The 14,747-nt window shown below is 42.5% G+C and overlaps 1 protein-coding gene across 2 annotated transcripts in view; it reads right to left on the bottom strand.

The window, feature by feature from the left end:
- The window catches only part of CHN1 (chimerin 1), a 159,322-nt gene that overhangs the window by 122,781 nt on the left and 21,794 nt on the right, over positions 1–14,747 (bottom strand). Inside the window, exons 2-3 of one of the 2 annotated variants that reach the window (XM_054043793.1) lie at positions 8,383–8,421; positions 3,042–3,097 (exon numbers count right to left, since the gene is read on the bottom strand). In XM_054043793.1, coding sequence (XP_053899768.1) covers positions 3,042–3,097; positions 8,383–8,421 — 95 coding nt within the window. The remainder of the gene's footprint in view (positions 1–3,041; positions 3,098–8,382; positions 8,422–14,747) is intronic. The other variant, XM_054043794.1, reaches the window with a different exon arrangement.

Raw genomic sequence — 14,747 nt, 5'->3', positions numbered from 1 at the left:
CTGCAATTGAAACAGATGCTCAAAATGTTTATCTATAGTATATGACTTTATATCTTATGTCTTGCCTTGGCAGTCTAGTAGTATTGCTAATATTATAAAGGAGATCTTCGCATGACTCCTGCTCATGATCTCTCATTTCCCAGGACGTTAATGATTAACACAAACACCGTCCTGCAGCCAAATTAGCATGGGCTGTGCTCCTGAGAGATCTATTAAGCTAAACAAGGCTAGAACTCCTCTGTATTATTATAGGTAACTCTCCACTGTGGGGGGAAAAAAGTCCATGAAGCATACATGTTGTGCACAAAACTGCAGTCATCATTTTATTTCCTATAAGGCCACTCCATGCAGTTCTGGTTGCACTATTCCTGCATACTTTGTATTTCTCTATTTAAGAAGGAAAGCTTATCCTGAAAGCTATACATATCAATAGTAAAGTTGAGACTCTGAATTCACAAAAATTAGGACATGTATAGATCAGGTTCCCATACTGTCAAGGTACCCGAGTGGCACCCATTACAACAGTATCCATATGTATTACAATATGGTCTTTCGTTACATCAACAGACAATGCCAGGAAATGTAAAGATACAGCTCATCAAAATAAATAAATGTAACAGTCTATGCTATTAGCCTGCCCAGAGTGCTTTATAGTCTTAAAATGTATATACACTGGATACATTTCACCCATCACTGAAACACAGGAACCTTTGGAGAGGACAGCAGCAGTTATTTCTTGACACCTAGCAACAGTTTAGGGCAGTGTAGCGGTGCAGACCCACCAGCGCGGCGCCTCCTGCTGGTCGTGCTGGGAATTAGCTCTCTCGGACCACCAGGGCACCTTTTACTAGCGATGCCTCACTAGCCGCCCCTTCTACTTCCTCCTCCGTTTCCACTATCTGGACCCGTGTCGCTCCCGGACTGCATTGTCCTCTTTGGGACACGGCCCTCCCGCTGTGCCCCAGCCCGTTGTCTCCCCCCTTTTGGGGACAGGCAGCCCTCAGTCCTTCCACTAGCCTCAATGGCCAGTTGCAGTTTCTAGTCTAATCCCTGGCTTCAGGGGAAAACTGCAGTCTGGATTTAGACCACTCTCCTCATTGGCAAGTAGGGGTAAAGAGTGGGAGAGACCCGGGCCCACCCATTACTCTGGCTCCCGGCCCAGGGACCCTATAGCTTGCAGCCGCTTACTGCCCCTCCTCCTATTCCCGCTGACTACATTCCCTGGGCCTCTTCCCCCGTAGTCCTAGCACCTTCCCTTTCCTTGCTTCAGGGCCTCAGTCTATCCATGGTCAGCCAAGAGCTCCCCTATTGCTCCGCTACCCTGCCCAGCACTGCAATATCTCCGGTGCTCCTCAGCAGACAGTTCTTCCCCTTTGTCTTTCAGGAAGAGACTGCCTTTGCTCTGTTGAGCAGCCCTTTATATACGGGCTGCTCCAGCAAGCCTTCTCTTGATTGGCTGAGTTCTGCACAGCCTCTCCAAGGCTGCCTTAACCCTTCTCCTGCCTGTGTGGGGCAGCCATACCCAAATGAATGTGTGTAATTTTGAGTGATATCACAAAAAATCCTATTGTGCTGAATACATGGAAAGGAAAAATAGAAAGGTTGAAGTGGAAACAAAAACTGTGAATGTAATTATTTCTATGTGATTAAAATCTCAACTTCAATATTAATGTGTAAGGTTTTTGTACAGAAACAATAACAGCTTAGATGTTGTTTCCGTATTAGCAAACTCATTAACAGCACAAAACATTTTTTTAAACGAATTTTTCTTGCTGAGACATGTTCCATAAAAAATTAGTCTGTCACGCTTGATCAAGATATAGCTACATGAAAGACCGATCAACTATAGCTAACCACCTATTGCAAAAATGCAAACCTGCCAGGTTAATCATGGAAGATTAGGGTGTTTCCATTAAAATGAAGCATTTGACTCCCATTAAATCTCTATTTTTTATCTGAGAAGTTGACAGACTATTTGGAAGAACTACAATTGGGCATTTGAAAGAGAGTACAGAGAAATCCCTGTTTAAGTCAGTAAAGTAATCTTCTTTGTGATCTAAGCTATAAGCAATTAATGCCCCTGACATTACCATGCTCCACTATATTTAATGCTTTGTCAACATGACAAACACATTCCAGAGATTAATTTCCTCTCTCTTGTTGCATGATAAAAACGTTGCAATAAAATTTGAACAATTCAATAACTTGCAATGGTTTAGTACGAGCAGTGTTTTGTAATATAATTTAATGAGTCAAACCCAACATTTCAGCATTCTTAAAATTGACACTGATGTTTCCCAAGTTCCTAGAGGTAGTGATGGGATAGAGTTATGCATAAAAACTTACTGACATGGATGTTCAATATCAATTAAAACACAATAATATTTTAATCTACAATTTCAAAACAGTTATGAAAGAGTGCTAGTCTTGTCAAATAGCATTAAAGGGACAGTATCACTTTAGGTCCTGATCCTACATTCCGAGCCATATGAGCTGACCCTCTGCACACATGGGTATTCCCTATGCTTCAATAGGATTCCACAACTGAAGCATCAGGGCCCACACTTTCTGTCTAATGTTTCAGGTGACTATAACTGAAAGATTGGGATGGGAGGAGGAATTCACTGTTCTTTCATTGTATTTATTGTGTGCACTTAATAATGAAGGGACAGTCTTGGTATTGCCCTGTACAGTCAGTTTCCCCTGTTTGTGTGGGTCTTTCGCACAAAAGAGAGGACCGAGAAATGTTTTCTAAAAATAAAAAAAAGTGTAACTGTAAAAAAAAAAAAAAAAAAATTGCTAAAGTTACCAGGTGATTGCAGGGGGAAGATGTAGTACCTGAAAGTCTTTTTAACTCTTATTTTAAATTAACCAGATTTCCAGTTGATGGTGCCCCTTTAACATCAGAAAAAGCAATGTATTCAAGTTGCCCTCTCCATAATACTTCAATGTCTCCCTTGTAGCAGTTGTTGAATGTACAGTGTGTGGATGGATCTGGAGTTTGTGGACAATGTAAAGCTTTGGATCATCATGATACCCACCTCAAAAGTGCAGGTAATCCTTCTAGGATGGGGAGCTTCCTGTTGCAACTGATACACTGAGAGAAGGCAGAAGTTAAATACATTTCAGTTTTCTGCTTAACACAGAATTGTTTTTGTTAAATTAGGCATTTGAAAACATTAAATTTTGATTTAAAAAAAATACTTGCTGCAAGATTTTGTGCAGAGGGATACATAGGCCAAGATATTATAATTGATTCACAACTAATCAGAAACCACTTGCTATTAGAATTCATTTATCTAATTAATTACTGTGTGATAACTGGGCAAGGTGGGGAAAAAACTAGACTCAGGCAGAAAAGAACAGAAGTTATGATCAATGCAAACTTCATTTTACAATACATCAAAAACATGTTGGTTCTACAACTCCTTTCTTCAGCAAGAGGATTCAGTTAGTGCTGCAAGGCACTGCTCACCTTCAACTCCCATTGATTTCACTTGGGACTGAAGCTATTCAGGACCTTGCAGAAGAAACTCAGATCATTGTAGAATCAGGCCCTATGTCTTTATGATTGTTCACTAACCTTTCTGAGCAAACAAAATGTAATTTATGGCTGTGAACCTGTGGTCATTCAGTGGGCAGTTTCCCATCGTTAAGGCCTAAAATATAACCTATTTTAAAATGAGTAAACATACCAAAATATCTATTTTTGTTCTTTTAAAAATTGAGCCTCACCGAGACCAAGGCATTTTTAAAAGTAAGTTGTAAATTTATGATAGTAACATGCTACTTTGCTATAAAGGAGGGACATTCAGCTCCTCTTGATTTGGCAAATCACCTTAAAAAATGAGGCTGTCGATACTTATTTTATCTTTACAAAAATTTGGATCTGATTAGATTTCTTTCTGAAATAGACACAGATGTAATCCCTTAAAATTAAATTATCTTTCAAACAATATTACTAGCAAACAACTCTGATAACATGTGCTGTCACTTCTTTCACGTAATAAGAACATAAATTAGTTCATCCAATGAGATTTTATTTCATTATGTTTGGCATTTGACCATAACTATTTTTTTGACATTCATACTTCATTAAGATGCTAAGAATATAAGCATCACAATGGAGAAAATGGCTCAGTGTTAGATGACAAGTAAATATTCACACTAGAGATCCTTGTTCCAAATGGGGGTGGGGGAAGCAACATTTTTATCTTCATTTCATTTAAAACCTATTTCACCATTTTTAAAAATTGTTTTGCATAGATATGAAAAGGGTGATTTTGAAAGTGATGAAAAATAGCAAAATAATGTAAACTTTGCAACTTTTCATTGGAAGTACAGCATGAACATTTATTTTCCCCAGTTTCTATAAAGCTATAAAAATAATATTTTATGCCACAAATGAAGAAATTATTCCCTGATCCAAATCTGATACCTGTGGAGAACTAGCTCAGGTTTTATAAGAAAAAATTGAGAGAAAATGGATAATTTTAGATCTAAAAATGTGATGATGGAAGTGACACGCTTTGTAGAGTACTTAAAAAATTCAGGCTAATCATTTCTTGCCTCACATCAACATTAGAAAGATTTTCTGAAGATGATCTCCTCAAAGACTGGGCCTTTTATTCTTTGCAGGTCAGGAACACACTGTGTGGTCTGTCAAGTTATAAAATGTGCTCTCTATCCTTTTCCTATAACTGCTGCATGAGAACCAATCTATCAGCTGCTGTTTCCTTGCCGCTACTATTGCTAGTGAACTCGAATAAGACATTCCTATTCATTCATCACGAGAGACAGCAACACAGGCAAATAATATGACTGTGTGCACTTACTTCTAATTATGGAAAATTATGAAAAACATAAGTTACATCTACAAATGATGTGTGTTGCTTTAAGTACTGGGCTAGCTGCCAGTGAGGCTTTGGCATTGTAAAGGTTGGACACCTCATTATAGATCATGGTGTAAAATAAAATGAATGAAAAGGCAGAGTTCACTGAGTTCACAGAAGGTACAGTATTGTGATTTATTATTAATATTTGCAACTGAAAGCAAAACATACAGAACTTGGTGACAAACACTAGATGAACGGCTGTTATGATTAATGATGTTTAATATTAAAGCTACAATGTGCTCAATTTTATTCTTTAACCATCATCTACAAGGCAAAAGCCTGCTTCAAGTCACTTCATGTGTAAGTGCCTTTATTTTAAGTGACTGGCTTGACATATGGCAAGCCATTGATGTAATAAGTTATGATTCAAAGCCACACAGAGATTGCTTCTATGTTCAGATGCAGACTGAGGTTCCAACCACCGCAATTATGTGACAGCAGTTGAATGGGTTGGAGATTGTTACTCACATTCAGTTCCTTCAAATTCAACCATCTAAAGAGAAGACCAAAGACAGCTGGGGGAAAATCTTTAGCATTTCCTCCCATCCTTGCTGCTTATTTTTCATTCATTTCAATTAATTTAAAATAAGTTTTAAAAGGTTCTGGAGTTGCTAAAATTTTAAGGCCTATGCAGTGTTGCCAACTCTCTTGAATGTATCTTGAGTCTCACAGTATTAGGTGTTTTAGTTAAAGGCCCAGTGCCTGGAAATTAGAGATTATATAAGAATCTCAGCTTTGGGGATTTTTTAAAAAAATGTAAGTTTCTAGTCTTCATGGCGGCAGAGAAAAGCTTGAAACTATTACTTGAACTCATCTTAAATGCTCAGAAACCAGATGGCAAATAAAAAAACCCCAACACTAATGTTTTGGGTTTTTTGAAGCATGACTCATGATTTTTGAATGTTTAGGGTTGGCAATGCTGTCTACAAAGTGCCTGTTGGAACAGAAACATCCAATCTCTGCAGGACTCATGGAAACTGAAAGTGAACGTTTCAGAAGAGATGGAAGTTCTGTGCATTTAGACTTAGAATATATTAGGGTTACCATACGTCCGTTTTTTCCCCGGACATGTCCTGCTTTTTGGCAATCAAACCCCCGTCCAGGGGGAATTGCCGAAGAGCCAAACATGTCCGGGAAAACGCCAGCCGGGCACTTCCCCTCCCGCGGCTGCTCTGCTCCGCTCCTCCCCTCTCAGACTTTAAGAGCCGAGCTGCCCGAGCCAGCGCTACCGGCTTCGGGCAGCCCCCCCGCCTCCGGACCCCGAGCCGCCGGAGCCAGGGAGGAGAAGTGCCTGGCTGGCGGCTCGGGGTCCGGAGGCAGGGTGGGCTGCCCGAAGCCGGTGGCACTGGCTCGGGCAGCTCGGCTCTTAAAGTCTGAGAGGGGAGGAGCGGAGCAGCTCAGCTGGAGCCCGGGAAGGGAAGTGCCTGGCCTGTGGCTCGGGGTCCGGAGGCAGGTGGGGGCTGCCCGAAGCCGGTAGCGCTCGGGCAGCTCGGCTCTGTTTAAGAGCCGGGCTGCCCGAGCGCTACGGGCCGTGCCTCCAGACCCTGCGCCGCCGGAGCCCGGGAGGGGAAGTGCCCGGCTGCAGGGGCAGGGTCCGGAGGCATAGGGGCTGCCCAAAGCCCGAGCGCTACCGGCTTCACGGTTTGCCGGGCAGCCTCCAGACCCTGCGCCCCCGGCTGGGCGCTTCCCCTCTCGGGCTCCAGCTGCGCTGGGGAAGCGCCGGCCGGGGGCGCAGGGTCTGGGGGCTGCCCGGCAAACCGTGAAGCCGGTAGCGCTGGGTCAGCCCTTTCCCCGTGGCTGGGAGTGGGAGGGAGGAGGGGGCGGAGTTAGGGCAGGGAAGGGGCGGAGTTGGGGCGGGGCTAGGGGTGGGGAAATGGGCGGGGCCAGGGCCCGTGGAGGGTCCTCTTTTTTTATTTATTAGATATGGTAACCCTAGAATATATACTGTAGAGCAGCGGTTCTCAAACTATTGTACTGGTGACCCCTTTCACATAGCAAGCCTCTGAGTGCGACCCCCCCTTATAAATTAAAAACACTTGTTTATATATTTAACACCATTATAAATGTTGGAGGCAAACCAGGGTTTGGGGTGGAGGCTGACAGCTCGTGCCCCCCGCCCATGTAATAACCCCCTGAGGGGTTCCGAACCCCAGTTTTAGAACCCCTGCTGTAGAAAATAATCCTGCATTAGTAAAGGCATGAACTAAATGATTTAAAAGGTCTTTTTTTCCTCTTATTTCTATTATATATTTTCAGTTTAGAAGAATTATTTTAATCCATTCTCTATAAACTTTAGTAACATCTTACACTTCAAAAATATGCTTATACATTTTTTAGTCAAAGGTTAAACACAAACTTAAAACCTTGAACTCAGTAGAATAGATTCCATGATGTGCTGTCATGATCCAGCGTCCAAAAAAATTGATTTATTTCAAAATAAGTCCCAACTTACACAGGTGAATTCTTTCATTATGTTAAGTGCTGCTTTCATGTGTCTTTGGCAGTGCTGTTGCTAGCCCATTCGGGGCCCGAAGCAGGAATATTTTTGGGAGGGCCCTACACATACAACACATACTAATAATTAATAGGGGGCTCCTTGAGCTGCTTGGGGCCCTAAGCTTATGCCTAGCGCTGGCTCTAGTCCAGGGGTTGGCAACCTTTCAGAAGTGGTGTGCTTCATTTATTCACTCTAATTTAAGGTTTCGTGTGCCAGTAATATATTTTAACGTTTTTAGAAGGTCTCTTTCTAGAAGTCAGGAATGAGAGGATGGGTTGGATGAGGTGGTGGGGAGTAGTCAGGGTTAGGATCCGGGGGCTGTCAGGGGACAGGGAACGGGGAGGTTGGATGGTGCAGGAGTCCCAGGGGGCCATCAGGGGGCGAGAAGCAGGAGGAGTCGGATAGGGAGCGGGGGCCGGGCCCTGCCTGGCTGTTTGGGGGGGCACAGCCTCCCCTAACCGGCCCTCCATACAATTTCGGAAACCCGATGCAGCCCTCAGGCCAAAAAGTTTGCCTGCCCCTGTCTCAGAAGGACATCTAGCCTCAAAAATATGTCAGAAAATGTAGGAGTTAGAGGCATTTTAAAAGTAGTTGTGTGGCCAAATACACACACACACACACACACTGAAAATCTGCTGTTAAATAAAGGCTGATTCTTTCTCCCGTGCAAGAATCCGGGTCACTAACGCCCTTAGGCACTATGCCAGCAGGCCATACCTGTGCAAGTAGTCTCATTGACATTAATGGGAACACTCATGTGAACAAGGTTTACAGAATCCAACCCCAGGGACTGTACATATGCACTTGGCCTTTGGCATCAAGGAGTGCAAGTGTCTCCAAATGACAACATTTCCTGCTATTCTTCATATTAATGCACAACGTTTCTTGAGCTCAGATCTCGATAAAAATGGTATTTCAATTATTTTAAAAGCACTAGAAATGAAAGTTTTTTGTTACAATATTTTTAAAAAAATCTGTTTTAATACTTACAGTAAGATTTCCAAACAGGTGGTCGGTATTCATCAGTATCTGAAAGAATAATGACACTTATCTAAATACACTATTAAAAACAAGGTAAACACATTCCGGCAGAAGCGTTGTTAAATTCAGCAAGATAACTGTACAAAAATCTATGCTAGTATTATTGGCATTTTAAAAGCTACAAAAAGGGAGGTATAAAAATGAACGCTCGAGCTAAGAGTTTTCTCTTTTTTACTTAGACATTTGTAAAGGTATTTTTCAAAACAAGGTGGAAGAAGAGCAATAGAATACCACTTGGCAAGATGGCCAATCTACACAGAACCCTAATGCTACTATAAATAGACGTGCAAAATTGGGAAGAAAAAGCATAATGCTTTCTTTAAATATGCTTTTTAAAAAAAGTTTGCATTAGAAAATGTTTCCTTAAAGATATTTAACTTAAGGTCAGATCAATCAACTTTCATTCCGTCTATTAACAACCTAGTTCTTCTCTAAAGTGTTTTGGGATTGGGTGTATCCCTTTTGTGAGCTCTAGTGGAGTTCCCTGTATTCTGTGTTTGTTTTAGAAGATGGTGTCACAAGAGGGCTCACAAACTATGTAAAGGGATACTACATTCTTCCACTGAAATCAGAGGCCAAACTCCTATAGACTTCAATGCTAGCAGGATCAGGCCCTACATTTGTGAAAGCAAGAGAACTGGAAGGTATCAATCTGTATAAGAAGCAATATTGTAACTTTATTCCACTGAGCTCTCTTCTTTTTCAAATCTTCTAATTACATTGATCCCAGCTAATCCTTGATTTGCAATCTGATACACTTCACAGCATATAAATAATACTGAAGAAGTTGCAAAAAACTTGCATTCCTTTTATATTGAGTACAAGCTTCACATAGTAAAAATTATCAGATGCCGTAAGAATACCACCAGTATCTCTCCAAATGGAAATCTTGCAAACCTCAAACTTTAATTCTTGTCATATACTTTGGAGTTTGTCATAAAAATAAATTGGTTTTCTAGGTTCTGTCTGTCTTGTAACTTGCTGACAATTTACCAGATGTTTTAAATTACAATGTTCTGTGACAAAAATAGGGCTCGATTCTGGCCCTCATTGCAGCTGCTTTGTGTCAGTTCACTGGTTCCTCTACTCCTATCAGGTACCCCTTAACTTTGGTTTTGATCCCATGAGCTACTGATCCTACAAGATGATGAGCTACCTCACCTCCCATTGCAGTTGATGGGAGTCAGTGGCACTCTGCATGTTGTAGGATCTATGAAACACAATCACACTTGAGAGTAGATGACAGTGTCTTCTGCTACACCACAACTTTTGGTAGGCAAGTATCTGCTGGCACTGATGCTGTCTGATGCATCACATATACCCCCTTGACTTCTGACTATCATCTTGAAGACACTAACAGAAGATGTTTGTCTAAAAGATGTGCACTAGCTCAAACAGAAGTTAATTCAGGGAAGTCCTATGGCCTGTGTTATTCAGGTCAGACAAAATCACCACAATGGTTCATTCTGGTCTTATAATCTATCTATCTGACTACGTTCGAGACCTCTTCTCTGAGGCTAATTCTACACTACCCGCCTGAATCGGCGGGTAGAAATCGACCTCTTGGGGATCGATTCATCGCGTTCCGTCGGGACGCGACAATCGATCCCCAAATCGGCGCTCTTACTCCACCAGCGGAGGTGGGAGTAAGCGCCGCCGACAGAAAGCCGCAGAAGTCAATTTTGCCGCCGTCCTCACAGCGGGGTAAGTCGGCTGCGATACGTCGAATTCAGCTACGCTATTCACGTAGCTGAATTTGCGTATCTGAAATCGACTCCCCCCTGTAGTGTAGATGTACCCTTAGTCTTGTAGTGACAGACATCTTTACTCAGGCATCATCGATCCACCTTCCGGGGATTCTATTATCAAACCTGAGGTTGAGAAAATCTTTGGCTTGCATTCCCTTAAAGCAGGGGTGGGCAAACTACGGCCCACGGGCCGGATCTGGTCCATGAGCCGTTTTAAGCTGGCCCGCAAGCCATACCACGCAGCTGGGCCCCACTCCAGCCAGGGCGCTGGGTCAGGGGCCGCACCTGCGACTCAGCCCCGCTCCGGCCAGGGGCTGCACCACATGGCTGGGCCCCGCTCCAGGGCTTTGGCTGGGGCGCAGGGCCACACCACTTGGCTCCCGGAAGCCGTGGCATGGCCCTGCTCCGGCTCCTACGCACTCCAATGGGAGCTGCAGGGGCGGTGCCTGCGGATGGGGCAGCGTGAAGAGCCGCCTGGCCGTGTCTCCGTGTAGGAGCTGGAGAAGGAACATGCCGCTGCTTCTGGGAGCCACTTGAGGTAAGCGCTGCTCACAGCCTGCACCCCTGAGCCTCTCCCCACGCCCCAACCCCTTGCCTCAGCCCTGATCCCCCTCCTGCTTTCCAAACCTCTCAATCCCATCCCGGAGCACCCTCCTGCACCCCAAACCTCTCATTCCCAGCCCCACCCCAGAGCCTGCACCCCCTCCCATCACCCAACCCCAATTTTGTGAGCATTCATAGCCCGCCATACAATTTCTATTCTCCAATGTGGCCCTCGGGCCAAAAAGTTTGCCCACCCCTGCCTTAGGGTAAGGAACTTACTTCCTGTGGATATTTACCTTAACCCACCACCTCCCCATTCAGAAACATTTGTAAACACTTCTAATTCAGGAACGTTTTCTATTTTAATTGCTATCACCTATGGATGGTAACTCCTCCACCTTGCATTTTCCACCATATTTGTATAGCTGTCATTTTGTCTGGCTTTTTATTATCTATCTTGTATGACATTTTAACTACTATATAGGATTATCATATATTAATTGCTTATAGAGTGCCTCAAGTGCCTTGGTATTAAGACCTTTTATAAATATTATATTGTTATTAATAAGTGAGCATCTGGGTGAGATAAATGGATTCCCAAAATCCCATTTCTAAATCCACAAGAGATCATGCAGACATGCTACCATCTCATGGTTGCCTGCCAAGTGTCTCACAACAGCACAGAGGTTTTCAGCTGTCCACCCTATGCTGTGTCATTGAAAGACCATCATCAGTAGACACATTAAGGACTATCCGTTCCTAATTTTTATTTTATTTCAAATTAAATCCATGTTAGGAAGTGCATGGTAGGAGCACTGGAACCTGATCCCTCAGCACTGTACTGTATGTCATATGAAAAATGGCAAAACCTGTGTCTAAAAATAATGGGCCCTTATTCCTAGAAGAATATGACTACACTATTAGCTGGCTTTTGGTCGACTGTTGCTACTTTATAAAAAACATTTGCATCCGTTTGATTTACAAATAAATGACAGGTAAAGGACATTATCCCCAAATTTTGTACAATGTGAGCTGACTATTACGAAAATACAAATATCTTGGCAGTTTAAACCATTTTTGAAGGAACTACAGCTATGTAATCATTACAACTAAGGGCATTATATTTGCAAAACTGAGAAGCAACAATATTTCTGCCTAAACAAAAAAATCTCGTTAAAGTCAAACAAGAACAGAGGTAACTTTCACATAACAATTTATAAAATTCAGAAACTGGAAGGAATGATTTATGTTCTGCAGCTGTGCACAAGTATTTTGTTTAGAAATCTGTCAGCATACTTTACTACCTTAACGCTGTTAGAGTTCCCAGAGAACATTCCACATTCGGGAATGAAAAACAAAAGGTCATTTCTATTGTAATTTTTAAAAATGTTCTCAGATATAAAATATGTAGCAGCAAGCACAGGATAATGACAATAATGAAGGAGAGGTTTTATAGTGTACACTTGTGTCTGTAACAGAGTGCTGTTAGCAATTGATAAACATTACTCTGCTACCCACCGATAAAAAAAGTCTAAACACCACATGGAACTATTAAAATTTGTTTTAAAAAATTATGAATGTGGACCAAATTTTCAAAAATGAACTGTATTTTTGGATGCACACTTTGTGAAGAGGCCTGATTTCCAGAGGGTAGGTGCTTTTTCTTTAAGGTGTCCAGTTGGGCATCCAAAAATTAAGATACCCAGATCACTGGTCTGTTTCTTTAAGTCACAATTCAGAGACAGAGAGATACAATGTGCTGCAAAACTGAACCAAAATATAAAGTTCCCACCAACACAACAGTGTTGTTTAATTAATGATGTAAACTCTACTCTGTCAATCTCTCTCAGGTTTTTCTATAGCGCCTATCAGTGCAATGCCTGAGCTCTGCTCTAAAGTTCTCATAATAAGATCAAACCATTTTCTGCAAGTTGTGCATCATGTTTTTCCTCTACAGTATTTTTTAGTTAATTTATATTGAATTAATCTGAATATTGAACCTGGTGCTGCAAACCCTTACTACTGGGTGTAGTCCTACAGATGACAATTTGAGTACTCAAGTGCTAAACTCATTAGTAAGAGTTTTTAGGATCATGTTCATAGCACATTTTAGTAAATTTGCCACTTCAACCAGAGCTAGTATAATTTTTCAGGCACAGAATTTAGATACTGTTACATAGAAGCAAGAAGTCTTGTTTGTAAAATAGCAATGCATCAGAAAAAAAACTGATAAATTTCCCTCTCCCAAGCAATTTTTGAAGTCTACAAAAATCTTGCGCTGATAAGGAAGGAAGAAAAAGAAAAGGGGATGTATAGAGGAGACACTATTGAAATACAATACTGGGATTTCTGAAAGCATCCTAGCCTAAAGCAGGGGTTCACACAACAAATTTTTTGGTGGCCTCAGAGTGCGGCCACCAACTCTTGCTTGTAGCCGCGCTGACACTTTTTCCTAAAATACTTAATTAACTTTAAGAAAATCAAAATAGATATGCATAAACACATATCCAAATTGTTATAATTTATTTGGATAGGGTTTTTTTCAAATTAAGTAATAAAAAAAAATTTAGGACAGTTCAGTAAGAAACAGCTGTTTTTTCAAAACCTGCACTAACTTCTTAGCTCCTAAAGATCCCTGTCACACATATTAATAAGGTTAAATGAAGAGAACATCATTTTACATTGATATAGCACTTTTCATCCCACTGAGACCCAAAGACATTTATAAAGTAAGGGGAAAATAGTGCAGGATATTTCCACATATTAAAAGCATGGACAGCATGAGGAGGCCACTGTCCACAGTTCTCGTATCTTGTAGTGGATTCCTGCTAAGTTGGACCAAGAGCAGAATCAGATCTGTCCCTGAGAGCAGTGTTTTGGCGCAAACCAGCAGAAGTGTATGTGCCATGAGAGACAGGAGTGGTCCTGGCTCCACACACTAGTTCAAAAGTGAGTGCTATTTCTACCCACAACTCAAGTCAGAACTGGAGGAACATAGGGCCCTGAACAGCAGCAGCAGAGGCCCCACCCAGTCCCACACATCATGAAATCACAACAGTGTGACGGACCATACCTTAGCCTTCTCAATGGCAGGGGCAAAGCCACCAGTATTTGCCTACTCATCTCCCTTTGCTGGGCAAGGAAACTTTGAGCCCTCCAGACAATTCCCAATCCTTCCTTAGCGCTCACCTGTTTCCTCACAAACAGCACTCTGACCTCTTCTTCTCCAGCTTCTGGCTTTCTTCTGAGCTCAACAGTTTCCACTCTCACAGCAGAGGCCCACCCTGACCCCATGCTAACTGCTGGTTCTGCTCCGTATTTTAGCGCATCCCAGCTCCACTGCAATCTGCCTACCCCCATACCCAACATGTTCAGCATGTAAATCCCACCTTCTCATCTCTCCTCAACCATACCTCATTACCTAGCTCAACTCATTCTCAAGTCTCTCAGAAGTCCAGCTGTCCTCTTTTTCCTCTTTGACTTGGAGATATGGGTGTAAGATTTGCCAATCTATAGTAGGCTGCCCACTGTGACAGACCCAGACCAGTGGGGTACAGGAGTCTGGTAGAGGACAAATATACTGGTCACTGGATGAGTAGTTTTCTGTTCCCTGAGTGACCGGAGCAGGGGCTGTACTAGAATAATGAGGAACCTGCTAAGGCAGGTAGGTTAATTAGGACACCTGGAGCCAATTAAGAAGAAGCTGCTAGAATCAATGAAGCCAGGCTAATCAGGGCACCTGGGTTTTAAAAAGGAGCTCATTTCAGTTTGTGGTGCGAGTGAGGAGTTGGGAGCAAGAGGTGCAAGGAGCTGAGAGGGTGTGTTGCTGGAGAACTGAGGAGCACAAGCGTTATCAGACACCAGGAGGAAGGTCCTGTGGTGAGAATAAGGAAAGTGTTTGGAGGAGGCCATGGGGAAGTAGCCCAGGGAGTTGTAGCTGCCATGCAGCTGTTACAGGAGGTACTATAGACAGCTGCAGTCCACAGGGCCTGGGCTGGAACCCAGAGTAGAGGGTGGGCCCGG

The sequence above is a fragment of the Malaclemys terrapin genome, chromosome 11 (genome assembly GCF_027887155.1).
Source record: "Malaclemys terrapin pileata isolate rMalTer1 chromosome 11, rMalTer1.hap1, whole genome shotgun sequence".
In the NCBI taxonomy this organism is placed as follows: Eukaryota; Metazoa; Chordata; order Testudines; family Emydidae; genus Malaclemys; species Malaclemys terrapin.
The sequence above is the reverse complement of the archived record's forward strand: the minus strand, read 5'-3'. Positions and strand labels throughout refer to the sequence as shown.